Source organism: Lissotriton helveticus, chromosome 11 (genome assembly GCF_964261635.1).
Source record: "Lissotriton helveticus chromosome 11, aLisHel1.1, whole genome shotgun sequence".
NCBI classification, from domain to species: Eukaryota; Metazoa; Chordata; class Amphibia; order Caudata; family Salamandridae; genus Lissotriton; species Lissotriton helveticus.
In genome coordinates, this window is record NC_136072.1 from 491,530,549 (window position 1) to 491,546,032 (window position 15,484).

At 41.8% G+C, this 15,484-nt stretch overlaps 1 protein-coding gene across 7 annotated transcripts in view; it reads right to left on the reverse strand.

Moving 5' to 3' along the window:
• Nucleotides 1-15,484, reverse strand: part of PIK3CB (phosphatidylinositol-4,5-bisphosphate 3-kinase catalytic subunit beta) — a 999,444-nt gene that overhangs the window by 695,358 nt on the left and 288,602 nt on the right. For all 7 annotated transcript variants that reach the window (XM_078666107.1, XM_078666113.1, XM_078666108.1 and 4 more), the window contains one exon: nt 1,033-1,219. In XM_078666107.1, coding sequence (XP_078522233.1) covers nt 1,033-1,185 — 153 coding nt within the window. In that variant the 5' untranslated portion in view covers nt 1,186-1,219. The remainder of the gene's footprint in view (nt 1-1,032; nt 1,220-15,484) is intronic.

Here is a 15,484-nt window from a genome sequence, read left to right on the forward strand (position 1 = left end):
GTGTCCGATTTGGCCCAATTCACCTTAAGCCCCGAGACCTCCTCAACCGGCGAAATATGTCAGATATGGCGGGTAGTACCGAGAAAGGTGGGTTTGATACATCATGTCTCTCTTTTGATTTTACTGAGTCTTGCCTCAATTATTCCCATTATTGTTTTAAATGTATATTTTATTCCTCATCATCATCATTCAATCCTGTTGGCTGCTTGGCTTTTAATTGAACGATGTTTAGCGATTCCATTTATATATATAACAACGTTCTGTCTCCACCTCTGTCATACTCAGCCACCATGTCAATTCCATAAAATATTAGTCTTCTCCACTCACTGGTATGATAATTCAATTGATGTTTGGCCACTGCATATTTTGTTTCTTTAGTTTGAACTGCCGCGATATGTTCCAAAACGCGTTCTCAAGGGGCATGTGGTGGAATCACTATCTCATAAGAAGGAGGAAAGCTCATTTGTGTCCTTTTATGTATTTATATAGTTGTGAACTAAAAGTTGGCTGCACCAAAGAAATCCCAAAATGTGGCTCAGTGGAGGTTGCTGCATTTACCTGGCCAACCTATATGACTGATATGCCACTGATATTACAGAAATGTTTTTTTTTTTTTTTCTTTTTACATGACCACAAGTGTAGAATCAGGTCAAATTAGAAACAAGAAGCATGATTCAATAGACCTTAAAGGTGTGGTTTCAATCAAAGTACACAGCCAAACTCCTGTAAGAAGACCAAAGGTAATATAGTGCACTTCTGCCTTCAAATAGACCAGAGTTCATTATTAGAAAACAAACGATCATTCTCTAGGAATCTTGACATTTCTACATTGTAAGGTGGGTCTTTTCCACATGTGCTGTGACTAGGCCCTTTGGTCCAACACGTCATTTGGCAGAGTCTCATCTTGTAAACCCTGAGCCATAATAACATTGAGACCATCTCACCCCTGGATTACAGAGCTACACAACAATCACATAACACTAGGTTAAAAAATAAGCTTGATTTAAGGGACAAGAAAATGTGTTAACTCACCTTTTTGATGTAAGAAATTGTAGATTCACGAGGGACATCTAACTGGATATATATTCCAGTTGGCAGCATACAGTCCACCTTGATCGTGGTATTGGCTGCTAGAGGGGAATCTACGGCCCAGATGTCGAGGGCATCTGTCACAGCCGGAGGCATTTTGCAACATGAACACTAAGATAACTGCATGACCCTAGAAATAAGAACAAGTAAACGTATTCCTTTGTTAATACTGAAAAATGCAGATAAGCAAAGTGTCTGCTTTCAAACTGAAAACTAATTTTTGTGTTTATAAGTAATACAAAATGGACTTTTGTAAAATCTATCAATGTAGATGTAAATATCAAAATCTTAAGATCAAATTGAAAAGATTGACTGTAGCATCACGTTTTGTGAGATATATAAGCATCTTATTAATACAACCACCATACACGTACACAATTTGACATGCACCTGGGTCAGTGTAACGAAAAAACCCTGATTTATATTCACAAATGCAAGCCTCTTTTATTAATTACGGACCATTTTGGACTATGTTTGTATATGGCCGTATGGTTCGTAGAGTTTAACAATGCAATTATTAATACTCAAAATTGGTTCACAATTTATCCAGATCTAGTTAAAAGCGACATCCAAAATTAAGCTAAAATGTTTTCTTAAAGCACTGCAAATCAAAACTTACAATGCGAATAACATCTGCACACCAATTGAGTACTGCTCACTTTCTGAAAGATGTGTGGACACACACCCACTATATATATATATATATATATATATATATATATATATATATATATATATATATATATATATATATATATTTATTCATGCTCCTGGGTCCGCCACCAAATGAAGGAGCACTCAAGCAACAGAGAAGGTTTGATCCGTAACCTTTATTGATAGGTACAAACTACACACGCAGGTGGGCGGGATATGCAGAAACTTCGAATCACCAGACGCGTTTCAATTGCTATCTTCCTCAGAGGCTTCCACCGAAGTTTGCGTGCCACACCCCCAACTGCTCTCCGATTGGGCATTCCACGCCCCTGAGCATTGTGGATGTTGAAGTCATTAAAGTCCATAGATGAACGCACTTGCTTAACTGCTGCTCTGTATGAGCCCCTAGACTCTGGATGAGCCTCCACTAGCGCTGCAGTTTTAATCCAGCTCCGTTGCCCCACAGTCGAGGTAGGTAACATCCCATCTCATGGCCCCCGTCTTAAACAGGATGGTGCACCCTCGCGGCTGGGCTGCCGCTATGTATTCATGCTCCTGGGTCCGCCACCAAATGAAGGAGCACTCAAGCAACAGAGAAGGTTTGACCCGTAGCCTTTATTGTTAGGTACAAACTGCACACCTGCACAGAGGTGATTCGAAGTTTCTGCATATCCCGCCCACCTGCGTGTGCAGTTTGTAACGAACAATAAAGGTTACGGGTCAAACCTTCTCTGTTGCTTGAGTGCTCCTTCATTTGGTGGCGGACCCAGGAGCATGAATATATATATATATATATATATATATATATATATATATATATATATATATATATATATATATATATATATATATATATATATATATATATATATATATATTCACTGAAAAAAACATAGGTTTCAGGAGTTATATAGTTAGGAATTAGCTTTTAAGAAACCTTTGAAATTCACTCAAAAAACTAAGTTTTAGTGGTGTTATAGTTAGCTGGACATTTTACTCATACAAAACCATTGAAATTGCTCCTATATAGTTAGTTGTACTAACTATATTTCGCGCACCCGCAATCCACCGCTGATGATGTCACATATTAGATCATTCATGACATGGTCAGTGACATCACTGATGACATCTCAAATGACATCACTGATGACATCACTGATGACATCATCCAGTGAATGTGGTTTGCTTCGTTATTTAAATATGCATTATATATATATATAGCAATTTGCATTGAAGAATACGTGGATATATATAAATAAATATTTGGATGGAGGATTTAGTAGCAGTGTAATTGACTGTTTACTTGACCAATTTATAATGTCTCACTAAATATAGTGGATAGTGACTAAACTGTGTGAATATCTGTATCACTTTGTCAGTTGTCGTGTAAACTGATTCTACAGTTGGTTACTAGCTACGTGAAAGTCTATATTAGTTATTGATTAGTTAACTGAGTATTTGTATGGGAGTGTGAAAGTGTGTGTGGTTCGGTGGGGGGTGTGTGAATGTCCAGAGATGTGTGAATAGTTGATTCAGTAGATATATGAAGTTAAAACTACATGTTCTAACAGTTGTTTGGGTGAGTGAATATCTTTATGGGTGTGGTGATGAGCAAATATATTTCTCAATGGTACAGGTCCAACAAACTAGAAAAATAAAAGGCAGTGTATGTGTCAGTTGTATATAAATAAGTATACATAAGACACAATGATTGTGTGAGTGACTGTATGGATAACTGTATACTTGTAATAATGATTTTATAATTCACTAAGTATGACTTACTATCTAAATGAATAGAAGAAGTAGTGTTTGTATAAGTGTTTTGCTAAGTAAATATGTAAGTATGATCCATTGTTTGCATAAGTGAGTAGGACGACTTCATATGTGAATAGGATGCGTGCTGTTTAATGTCGATATAGATGTATAAGTATTTTTGATAGTGTTCTATTGTTCATTGACAGCATGTATGAGTGAATCCATAGGTAAGTGATTAGATGTGTGTATACATCTATGAATCACTGAGTGGATTTTTAGGTACTTGTATTGCTGGGACAATGGATTTAAATATGATACTCTGTATTTTACAAAGAGTGATGAAAAATTGTAATAGTGTATGAAAAGGTGTATGTGATTGTCACGTGGATGATGTCATCAGTGATGTCATCAGTGATGTCATTTGAGATGTCATCAGTGATGTCACTGACCATGTCATGAATGATCTAATATGTGACATCATCAGCAGTGGATTGCGGGTGCGCGAAATATAGTTAGTACAACTAACTATATAGGAGCAATTTCAATGGTTTTGTACGAGTAAAATGTCCAGCTAACTATAACACCACTAAAACTTATAGTTTTTTGAGTGAATTTCAAAGGTTTTTTAAATGCTAATTCCTAACTATATAACTCCTGAAACCTATGGTTTGTTCAGTGAATTTGCAAGGTTTTTTTAAATGCTAATTCCTAACTATATAAGGCCTGAAACCTATGGTTTTTTCAGTGAATTTGCAAGGTTTTTTTAAATGCTAATTCCTAACTATATAAGGCCTGAAACCTATGGTTTTTTCAGTGAATTCGCAAGGTTTTTTAAAAGCTAATTCCTAACTATACAACTCCTGAAACCTATGGTTTTTTCAGTGAATTTCAAAGGTTTTTTAAATGCTAATTCGTAACTATATAAGGCCTGAAACCTATGGTTTTTTCATTGAATTCGCAAGGTTTTTTAAATGCTAATTCTATTAGCGGATAACGTTTTTATATATTAAAACGTTTTTTAAATCTCAAATGCCTGCTTTCCTAACAGAGTTTTTAAGCACAGGCTCTTTTGTCTCTGGTGGCCATCTTGGGAGACTGCATATCAGAATTTTTTTAATGAAATATAAGAGGATTTGAGAAGTCACTCAAAATGTGCCCTAATTTTTCTTTCTTCAGCACTAATCATAATTTCTATGGCAAAATGAACCCCCTCATTTTGTTCCTTTGCAAATTAAATGTTTTAAGTGTTAACACTTTATTCCAATCAAGATGACTTCAGGTGTGCCATACTTTTGTCATAAGTAAGACTGTTAGCGCTCTAGTTGTTCTTTAGAACACTCTGGGACATTCTGTCATTGGGCTATAGTTGGGCTACATCTGGCTGATATTTGGGCTACATTTGGGGTTTTTTGTCTCTGGTGGCCATCTTTGGGCTACATTGGGCTACATTTGGGCTCTAACATATATATAGCCCAATGTAGCCCAATATATATTTTTTCAAAGTTAATTTTCGTAAAAACCACTGGAGCACATATCTTGAGACATAGCAAAGGCACATCGGGCTACCAGTCCCAACAAATTTGCCAAGTTTGGTGGAAAACCATTCAGCCGTTCGGGCTAAAAGTGAGTCCAACCGCCCTATTGAAATTAACATGGGGAAAACACGTTTTGGGACCCCCCTTTTATCTCGGCCCCCGCTTGACGAATCCCCCCCAAACTTTCAGGGAAGGACTGGAGCGCCGCGAGGCAAAGTTAAGGAACATTTCAGGAAGATTCCTCAACCGGCGCCAAAGTTATTCCCAATAGAATGTTGCGATTTCCCTATGGAAAACAACCCTAACTATATATACCTACTGGCTATCGCCAGTAGGATATATATATATATATATATATATATATATATATATATATATATATATATATATATATATATATATATATATATATATATAGAGAGATATATATATATATAGATATATAGAGAGATATATATATATATATATATATAGAGATAGATATATATATATAGATATATATATATATATATATATATATATAGATATATATATATATATAGATATATATATATATATATAGATATATATATATAGATATATATATATAGATATATATATATATATAGATATAGATATATATATATATATAGATATAGATATATAAATATATAAATATATATTTTCACCAAAACGATCCTTAAGCAATAAGAGCGCTCGACAGTGTGTGCTTGCCCCAGGGCTGGATAATATATATATATATATATATATATATATATATATATATATATATATATATATAGATAAACAAGCAGACCCCTCCGGTAAGGAAAGAGGCCACACAGGGAAACCTTCGGGAGCCGTTTTAATAGACACAGCATAGCATGATGCATTTCGGTATTCAAACCTTCCTCAGATGCTGCTGCTTCCGTGATGAGGCTCCACCCACGCCTTGAAAGTGTCCTGACTCGCCCTCATTGGAAGGTAAGTTACACCCCTCGTCACCAGTTGATAATGAGTGAAACTGTAGTCCATAATAGAACTCCATGTCCCAGCCAGCATTGCGCCCAAGTGGATGCTGCGTGAAAAGGGGGTCAATATTCAGGGTGAAGGCGCGGTAAATATGAATGGAGCATCACGGAGAAATGACAGTCTGAGGCTCACGAAGGTACCCTTTCAACTCCAACCTCGTATGATGACGTCAGCTCGGCCATGAGACGACAAACAAGTGAATGAAGCTCCTCGTGTGATCACGGGCTGCCACTGGCAGTGGTCCATAGCTTCATGCACATAGGAGGTGGGCAGAGGTTTTCGATACCTCGAACAATTGAAGAATGCCGATGAACAGCAGATGCCAGCATTCCTCTGCCACTTGATGGAGCGGAGCCTCTTGCGCGCCTCTGATATAGATAGATATAGATATATATAGATATATATATATATATATATATATTCACTGAAAAAACCATAGGTTTCAGGCCTTATATAGTTAGGAATTAGCATTTAAAAAAACCTTTGAAATTCACTCAAAAAACTAAGTTTTAGGGGTGTTATAGTTAGCTGGACATTTCACTCATACAAAACCATTGAAATTGCTCCTATATAGTTAGTTGTACTAACTATATTTCGCGCACCCGCAATCGACTGCTGATGTCACATATTACATCATTCATGACATGGTCAGTGACATCACTGATGACATCTCAAATGACATCACTGATGACATCATCCACGTGACAATCACATACACCTTGACTCTCAAAGCCAACTGCCTTGGAACACTTACATTGCTTTGGGTGCTTGTATTTTTTTGTATAGCGCAGCCTTGCGCCGAACTCACCTGTGCTTGCTGGTACCCCCCGCAGCTGCAGAGCGGTGGGACTACACCCCCCAGGATCCTCTGCTTCATAACCCCGCCTACCTCCGCCCACTGCCGCGCCGGGGAAGGCGTTCAAAAGTACGGCGCTCCCTCGGTGGAGCAGGAGACTCTGAAAGCCAACTGCCTTGGAACACTTGCATTGCTTTGAGTGCTTGTATTTTTTTGTATAGCGCAGCCTTGCGCCGAACTCACCTGTGCTTGCTGGTCGTCGTCCCTCTCCCCCCCCGCTGCCGCCTAGGAACACCACGCGGCCACCGAGCGGGGGGACTACACCCCCCAGGATCCTCTGCTTCATAACCCCGCCTACCTCCGCCCACTGCCGCGCCCGGAAGGCGTTCAAAAGTACAGCGCTCCCGCCGAGTCGCGGGCGGCGCCGGGCTAAGCCCGCCAACGTGCACCTTTAGCCGGTAAGACTACACAAGGAGGTTCTGAACGATCACCTTTGCCTGATATAACTTATTCGTGTGTCCCCGTGTGTATTATAATCCAGACGAGCTAGCCCCCCCCATTGACATTCTGCCCGAAATGTTCCATCACTCAGGGAAGGGGAGAAAGACTGCAACAAGTACAAAGGGGGGTAGTATTACTGGGACTCTAAACAACTTTATCACCAGAGCTGCCGTTGTGCTAGAGCGAGAAATAGCCCTCACAGAGAAACGGCTATCCTTGGAACTTATGGGCTCTAAGCGATCTTCCTTGGGTGATATACGGAACGCTGTTACTCCAGACCACACTGACATCCGATGACCTAGTGTGACCAGCTCAAGATCCTCAAGTAAAGGTCCCGATGGGTGTACCCCCATCCCCTCGGTGAATATTTCATCTTGTAGTAGCCTATCTTCTGAGGACTTCCATCCTATTGTGTTAACTACCAAGAATGCTCAGGCTGTTACACCAATAATTCCAGCTATTTGTCCCAAACAAACGGGCAAAAGAAAGAGGGGAGGGGGCCGTCAATCAGGTAGAAAACCAAAAGGTACCTAAAACAACAAATAAATCGGTGAAGACCACTACCTCTAAAATAACTATAACATCTAATACACCTGCCATAATTATGCCCGTTCCACCAAAACCTATATTAAGCACCATCCCTCAGTCTCTCACTCCTGCTACAGCTGACGCTGTTTGCACTGTATCACAAGTGGAACAGTTGCTTAAATCTTCCACGCTTCCACTTATTGAGAGACTTAAGATAATTAATGAGAAAATGGAAAATCTTTATAAGGTAACTGCAGAAAACACCCTCATGTTGGTGAATTTAACTCCTAGCCTACAGACTGGGGGTACCTCAATTGACCCAAATAAACAGGCCAAAAATCCCCCCTCTGTTTCTTGTCTGACTTTAACCAGCGTAGTCAAAGAGCAGAGGATTTCAAAAAATAAGGGCAACGAGATGAAGGGAGGTACCCTCAACCCATTGGGGGGTCTAGGCCAACAAGTTACCATAGAGGAAAGTGGTAAAAACCGTAGACTGAACACTCCCTTCCCCACTCTGTCACCCGCACAGATAGAGGGGGTAAGAAATCGGGATAAATCCACCAATTTGACACCCATTCCCCCAGTTATTGACCTACCCCCCCAATCCACCCCGTTGGTGTTAGTGTTAGGCAATATACCCCCCCTTAATGAGGGAGTCAAAGAGGACTATAGCCAACTAAAAAACAAGGTTGTTAATTGGCTGTCCTGCAACACCACAGAAGGTAATATGGTAGGGCATAACGTTATAATGGCCAGACGGGTGTTCTGGCTGGGAAGGTCAAGAAAATCTATAAACGTAGATTGTATTGTGATCAATTTCAACAGCCCAGCTCCAGTAGAAAAGATACTGAGGGGAGTAGTGTGCGGTGGGGGGTACATGGGCTCGGGTATCGAGATTTTACCCCTAGGTTATTTCTATGGGGCATCGAACCGAGCACGACTTGACACATGGAATGGGTGGCAACATGTCAGGACACCTCACCACAGAATACAACAGGGATCGGGTAGATTATGGGCGAGACAATCAAGTAAACCATCTAGGGTTGGATATGGGTTTCTCCCACCCCCCTTGAGGGGTCAAACAGATTTGCAGCACTCTCTGGTCTCAATGACTGATTGACTGTGCGGCACAAAAGAAATCCCCACTTCCTGCGTTAGAAACACTTCATCCAAAATTAATTCTCCCCAGGTCAAGAGCTCAGGGTCAGAGTCCGTACCAGTGGGAGACAAATTAGATCATCAAGTCTCCCTTACTGCTGATGGGCATCAAGAAATGAATTCCCCTGAAATAGTTCTGTATGCCCCCCTTCGGGTAGTCACCCCTGGCATTAAGGGGAATAAACATGTAAATAATGTAATCTCCTGGAACATCGCGGGGTTGGCAGGAAAGGATACGGACCCCTTGTGGGTGAAGTTCATTAGTAACATCTCGTTAATAGGTTTACAAGAGACCTGGCTTACTAATAGTAATTTTGCACTGGAGGGTTTTAAAGCCCTTTTTGTCCCAGCGACCAATGCCACCAGCGGAAGGGCTAGGGGTGGTTTGGCAATTTTTGTATCACTGGCACTTAGATGTAGCATTAGGGCTATCCCTTCCGATAATACAAATATTCAGGTCATCTCCCTAGCACAAAAAGACAGTACCCTCCACGTGATAAATCTTTATAATGCTACTCAAAGATGAGAGCTGTGGGATCACTAAGCTGAATACTTTCATAAAACAGGGCTGCGGCTCCCAAATTAATAACCTGCTTATTGTAGGAGATTTTAATGTTCATCCTTGTGGTGATCCCAAGTTGAACACTATAGGGTCTATGGGTTGCCCAATGATAACGGGACTTAATTCCGAGCATACAAGACAAGGTAACGCCCTTAACGAGATGCTCAACGAGTGGGACTTATTTTCCGCGCTAAATTTTGCTCCACCATTCAGCAAACAAGGTCACCCAACATTTAAAGGTAGAGGCTGTGGTTCGTTCATTGACCACATTCTCTTGTCTAGTCCATCGTACCCCTCCTACAGGGTTTTTCTATAACTCCTACCGCACAGAGCGATCATAACCCTGTTTGTGTGACAATGGGAGGAAGTATATAGAAAAAAAGGGAAAAGCACTAAGACTTTAAAACCAATTGACGGAGGGCAACGGATTAAATGGAGCCAAATAATCCCATCCCTTTTTCATGACACATTAAAGTCTACCTGTGCGGCAGAATTCTCCTGCTGCCTCAATGTAGATTCCATGGCTCCAGGAATAATAAAATCCTTTGAGGGAATTGCTATTAAAGTAGAAGGCTTGCTATCAGCCTCAGGTAGACCTGGCTTACCCAAAGATCCAAGATGGTTTTGCCACTTATGCTCAAAAGCAGCAAGAGAATTAAAGGCAGGTTTAAAAACCATGCCCAGGGATAACTCCCGGATCAGAATCTTGCGGAAAACTTATAAAAATGCACTGGTTAAACGTAAAATGGAAATAAAAGAAGCATTATGTAGGGAGCTTCTAGACCCCCAGACCCTATCTAGTAGCTGTAGATTTTGGGGTACCATCAATCAATCACCTTTTTATGCGGAAGGGGTTAAAGTGGTGGGCTCCAACATAACAGAGGAAGAATGGGTGTCCCATTTTGCTTCTATATTTAAGAACATGTCGATCCTGCCAGTGACACCCGTTAAGAATCCAGGGAGCGAAGTTGTGATGTTTTCTTTGAAAGAAATAGAGGTGGCTATAAATCAACTCACAAATAAAAAGGCCCCTGGTCCGGATGGTATTCCTTCGGACCTTTTTAAATCCAATCCCTCTTTCTGGGCCCTGATCTTGACCGCAGTGGGAAACACAGCGGTCAAGGAAGGATGCCCAACATCCTGGGGAGTTTCCACAATAGTACCAGTTTATAAGAAAGGGGACCGCAACTGTGTGGTGAACTACAGGCCAATTTCCCTGATTGATTCAGTAGTAAAGGTTATAGGGGGAGCCATCTTAAAGAGACGGAGTACCTGGGCCGAGGAGCACAAGATAATCTCGGACATCCGTACGGGTTCCGCCCAGGCCACTCGACAATGGCCCAGTGTCTTAACCTCTATCTGATCTTAGGTAAATACACCATCGCCCGCCCAGGGACGATCTACATGGCCTTCATGGATCTTTCTTCGGCTTTTGACTGAGTCAACCGAGGAAAGCTGTGGCAGTCCATGGAGGCCATGGGGGTGGAGCGATCCCTGGTGGACTTCCTAAGGGACCTCCACAGAGATACCAAAGCCAACATCAGAGCCACAATAGACCTGAAGGTATCCAGGAACTTTAACACAGAAAAGGGGGTACGACAAGGGTGCATTTTAGCGCCAACTCTTTTTAATCTATACATCAACAACCTAGAAGGAGTTTTGCTGGACACAGGGGCCGATTACCCTTATGTGGGACGGAGAGGACTGCCCGTTTTGCTTTATGCGGACGACGCAGTCCTCCTCGCTCGCATCCCTTAGGGTCTACAAACCCTACTTGACGCCTTTAATGGATTTATGACTAAGCGAGATTTGGCCATAAATAACACCAAATCCTATGTAATGCAGGTGGGGCCTAGTTCCAACAAGAAGTACACCTTTATGGTGAATGGAACTAGAGTGCCAAACTGTTCAACTTTCTCCTATTTGGGTGTTCTCTTAGATCGCCGGCTTAACTGGGCAGCACTTTTAAATAAAAAAAGGGGCGAATTCACTAGGGCAAACGCCGCACTTTTCGGATGCCACTAAAATGGGCAATCGACCAGTGGCAGTGTTGCTAAAAATATATCGAGCCAAAAGTTTATCTATAGCCAGCTACGGGAGAGATATTTTGGGATACTCCGGTCTTGTAGGCCTCCAGGTGACTGAAAATAATTTCCTAAAACAATTACTGAGCGTCCCAAAGGGGACAGCGAATTTGTCAGTCCACGGAGAAACTGGTTTGCCCTACATAAGTGATACCCTGGCTTTACGCCCGCTGACTTTTTGGCTTCAATAATGGCTCAACAAGCACCTAGGTCTTACACATAACCTTATGAGGGACATTTTAAATTTAGATCATAGAACCAAAATTCCCTGGATTAAGTACTTAATGACTTGTTTTAGCAATCTGGGACGTCTGGACTTATTCACAAAACCTGAAGGTATAACCAGAAAGGATATAACGCTCATTAAACATTCTTTTATTCTTAACAAAACTATGGATAGGGAGGAGAAAGAACTGTTGAAGCCTAGTGTCCGGTTACACCTGATGCTTAAAACCTCCCCAGATGTGGAACCGTACTTGTCCCCGCCAATATCTGCTTATGAGCGATTCCTACTTACCAGGTTTAGATTGAATCTTTTTCATCTGTTACTAGCAGTACCAAGGGGAAGTCACAAAGGTAAAGTGTTAGCATCCTGTGGCTGCGACAATAAGCCTCCTCAGGATTTGCTCCACTTTATATTCCTCTGTAAATATTATGAAATGCCCAGATCCCTTTATTTAAAATCTATTTTAAAAAAGTTAAATTTTAAGCAAGTACGTCCAGCTCTTTTTTATCTGCAGCTGTTGAACCTCAACTGTATCCCCTTTGTGGCCGTTTTTCTAAAATGTGCAATGAAATGCAGAAAAAGCTGTGTTATATTGCTCTTTTTAATATGATAATGTTTTTAAAGATGCCACCCACATCACCATAATGAAGAAGTCAATTCCCTGTTTATGTCTCGCCGTAGGGCAACGATCTTTTATGTTTTTTATTATATGTTTGTATTGTATTTTGGAATATATATAACTTTTATGGTTTGTAAAAATGTAAACCGAATAAAGTATTTTGAAATTGAATTTGAGTAGAAAACGAAAAACAAAAAGACCGCAGTTTCATAATAAACAAGTAAACTTCTACCTATAAAACAGGAGACAGGACCGAAACAACGACATCACATGGCCAAGACATTACTACTCATAACCCCCAACAGGAGAAAGCCCAACAAGTTGTGTTGTACTTGCTGAGAAATAGATACAAATGGGTCACTAAAACTTCGAAATGCAAAAAGCTATAGAGCCAAGAGTAAGTATTCAAATGAGAAGAATCTGGGGAAAAAATACAAATATCAAATATTGTGAAATACAAATAAATGCATGCGGAACTGCATTATCTGGGTAAACTTTTTTTTGATAGAAGAAAAAACGGGAAAGAGTAAAATAACAGCTTATTGCTGCAAGCGTTCAAAGTTGGCCTACAGAGCAAACTAGTTCACAGAAAAACCTTCAGAAAGGAGGACAGAGCAGAGCTTCATATTAGATATATCCTTAATTATTCCTCACTTACAGTGCCCACATCTGTAACCACTCTTGATACCACAGTTTAGATTTCTTTTGCATGCTCTTTTACTGTGTTCTGCATTACCTGACGTATGTATTGAATGTACATTCGAAATGCTTTTCTTACAAAGGCATGAATACAAACAAGCATTGGCAAAGCTGACCGGTCTTGCACTGGTTGCCATCATTTTGGCTTTGGTAATGTTTGTTTTGTCATGCTTTTTGTAAACTGTTGTTGAATGAGCTGTCAGCACCTAAACAATGAAACAAACACTGGCTAAAATAATTATATTTTTTGGTCTAAAAAAAGGACACATTCCCATGGTAGATAGTTCCTGGCGTTGAAAGGGACTCCTTTAAGTGCAGGTGTGTGCTTCTTGTGACAGAGCAGAATGCCATCACTCAAAAGGAAGTTAGCCAATGGCTGAAGTAGGCTGACCCATGCTGTGTGCTGTAACGAGTGGAAGAAAATATGAGTGGCACAACAACATATTAATGAATGAAAAAGGCAGCCTGAAAGCCCCTATAAATATACTATAGATATCAGGTTTGTAAAATAAAAAGGTTTTGCATTAAGCCAGACTCAATATACAAAGAAAAATGTATCAAGCTTTACAATGTATATTTTTACCGATATAGAATTAGGAGGGTCGTTTTAAGGTATGCAGAAACCTGCTGTAAAAAAATCCTACATTTTGTCACAGAAAAAAACAAAGTTCATGAGTACAGTACACTGAGGGTCGCCAATGGCACGTATAAGCGACATCCAACACCTTCTGGAGAGAACGAATACAACTGGGACCTGTTCAATACTTCATTTTCCGCTGGACATAGTACCAATAAAAGTGATGCCATCCAAGATGAGCTCCAGGGTATACGTCACAGCAGGAAGGGTGGCTCGCAATAAGAACCACACACCAACCTCAAACAACATTATAGATACCACTTCAAGTTCAAACATTTTATTTCAGTTGAACAAATTCTTTAAGCAGAATATCGTCATATCAAGGTCATCAGTCAAAGAGAAGGCCTTCGACTCGGTAGAGTGGCCGTACCTGGGAGCGGTACTGGAAAAGTTCCGACTGGGAGGAGGCTACGAAGCCATGGTAGGCCTGCTGTATGACAAACCAACAGTACGTGTCCGCACAGGCGCGCTGCTCTCGGACGCCATCCGGGTGCGGAGGGGCACAAGGCAGGGCTGTCCCCTGTCGCCTCTATTGTTCTCCCTGGCCATGGAACCTCTGGCTACAGTCCTCAGGACCCGGGGGCACGAATGGGGGATTCCGCTAGCGGATGGCCTACACACGGTGTCACTTTACGCCGATGACTTACTGCTGTACGTCCGAGACATAACAGACATCCCTGACTCCCTGGCCGACGCCTTTCGGACCTTCGAGGAGATGTCGGGGTTGCGAGTTAACTGGTCCAAATCGGGGGCTTTCTCCTTTAGCCCGGACACGCCGGAGTGCGATGTGCGTTTGGGCGGAGGTAGGTTGCAGTGGCATCCCACTACGTTCCGCTACCTGGGGATCCGAATATATCGCAACCCAACCGACATCTTAGAGGGGAATCTCCTGAGGGCCATTGCCTCGGTCCGGGCGCAGATCAAATTCTGGAACACCCTACCCCTCAACGTACCAAGCCGCGTAGCGCTCACTAAAATGATAGTACTGCCTAGGCTACTATACTACTTCGCCAATATACCCACGTATGTGCCGAATAAAATATTTCGAGATCTGGAGGTTATGCTACGTAGCCTCATTTGGAACTCGGGCCGGCCCCGAGTAGCACTGACCAAACTCTATATGCCTACGGAGTTGGGAGGCCTGGCGGTGCCTAACATGGAGCTATATTACCTGTCGGCACAGATGCAGTGGGTGTCGGGGTGGCTCAGCGGCAAGCACCTCGCGGATACCGCCTCGACCGCTGCTGCCTGGTCGCAAACGCAAATCTGCTGGCTTTTCCACCCGTTGACCCGAACCCCCTGCCCCGCGCAGCTACACCTAGCTGTGGCGCGCAAATGCTTCTTGCGATGCCCGAGACTCACCCGGACAGCAACGCCATACGCTCCAGCACTACCCATCCTGGGCACTCCGGGACCAGCAGACGCACTGACTGTGACCAGAATAGCTAGCTGGACACAGGCAGGGGTGGACACTTTGAGTGACCTGTACACTGACGGAACACTACTCACTTTTGCGGAACTGGCCGCTAGCACAGAACTTCCACCAGGCCAGTTCCTGTTACACGCGGCTCTCTTACGTACACTCACTGCATCCTGGGGAGACATGACTGAAGAGTTACCGATGCACAGC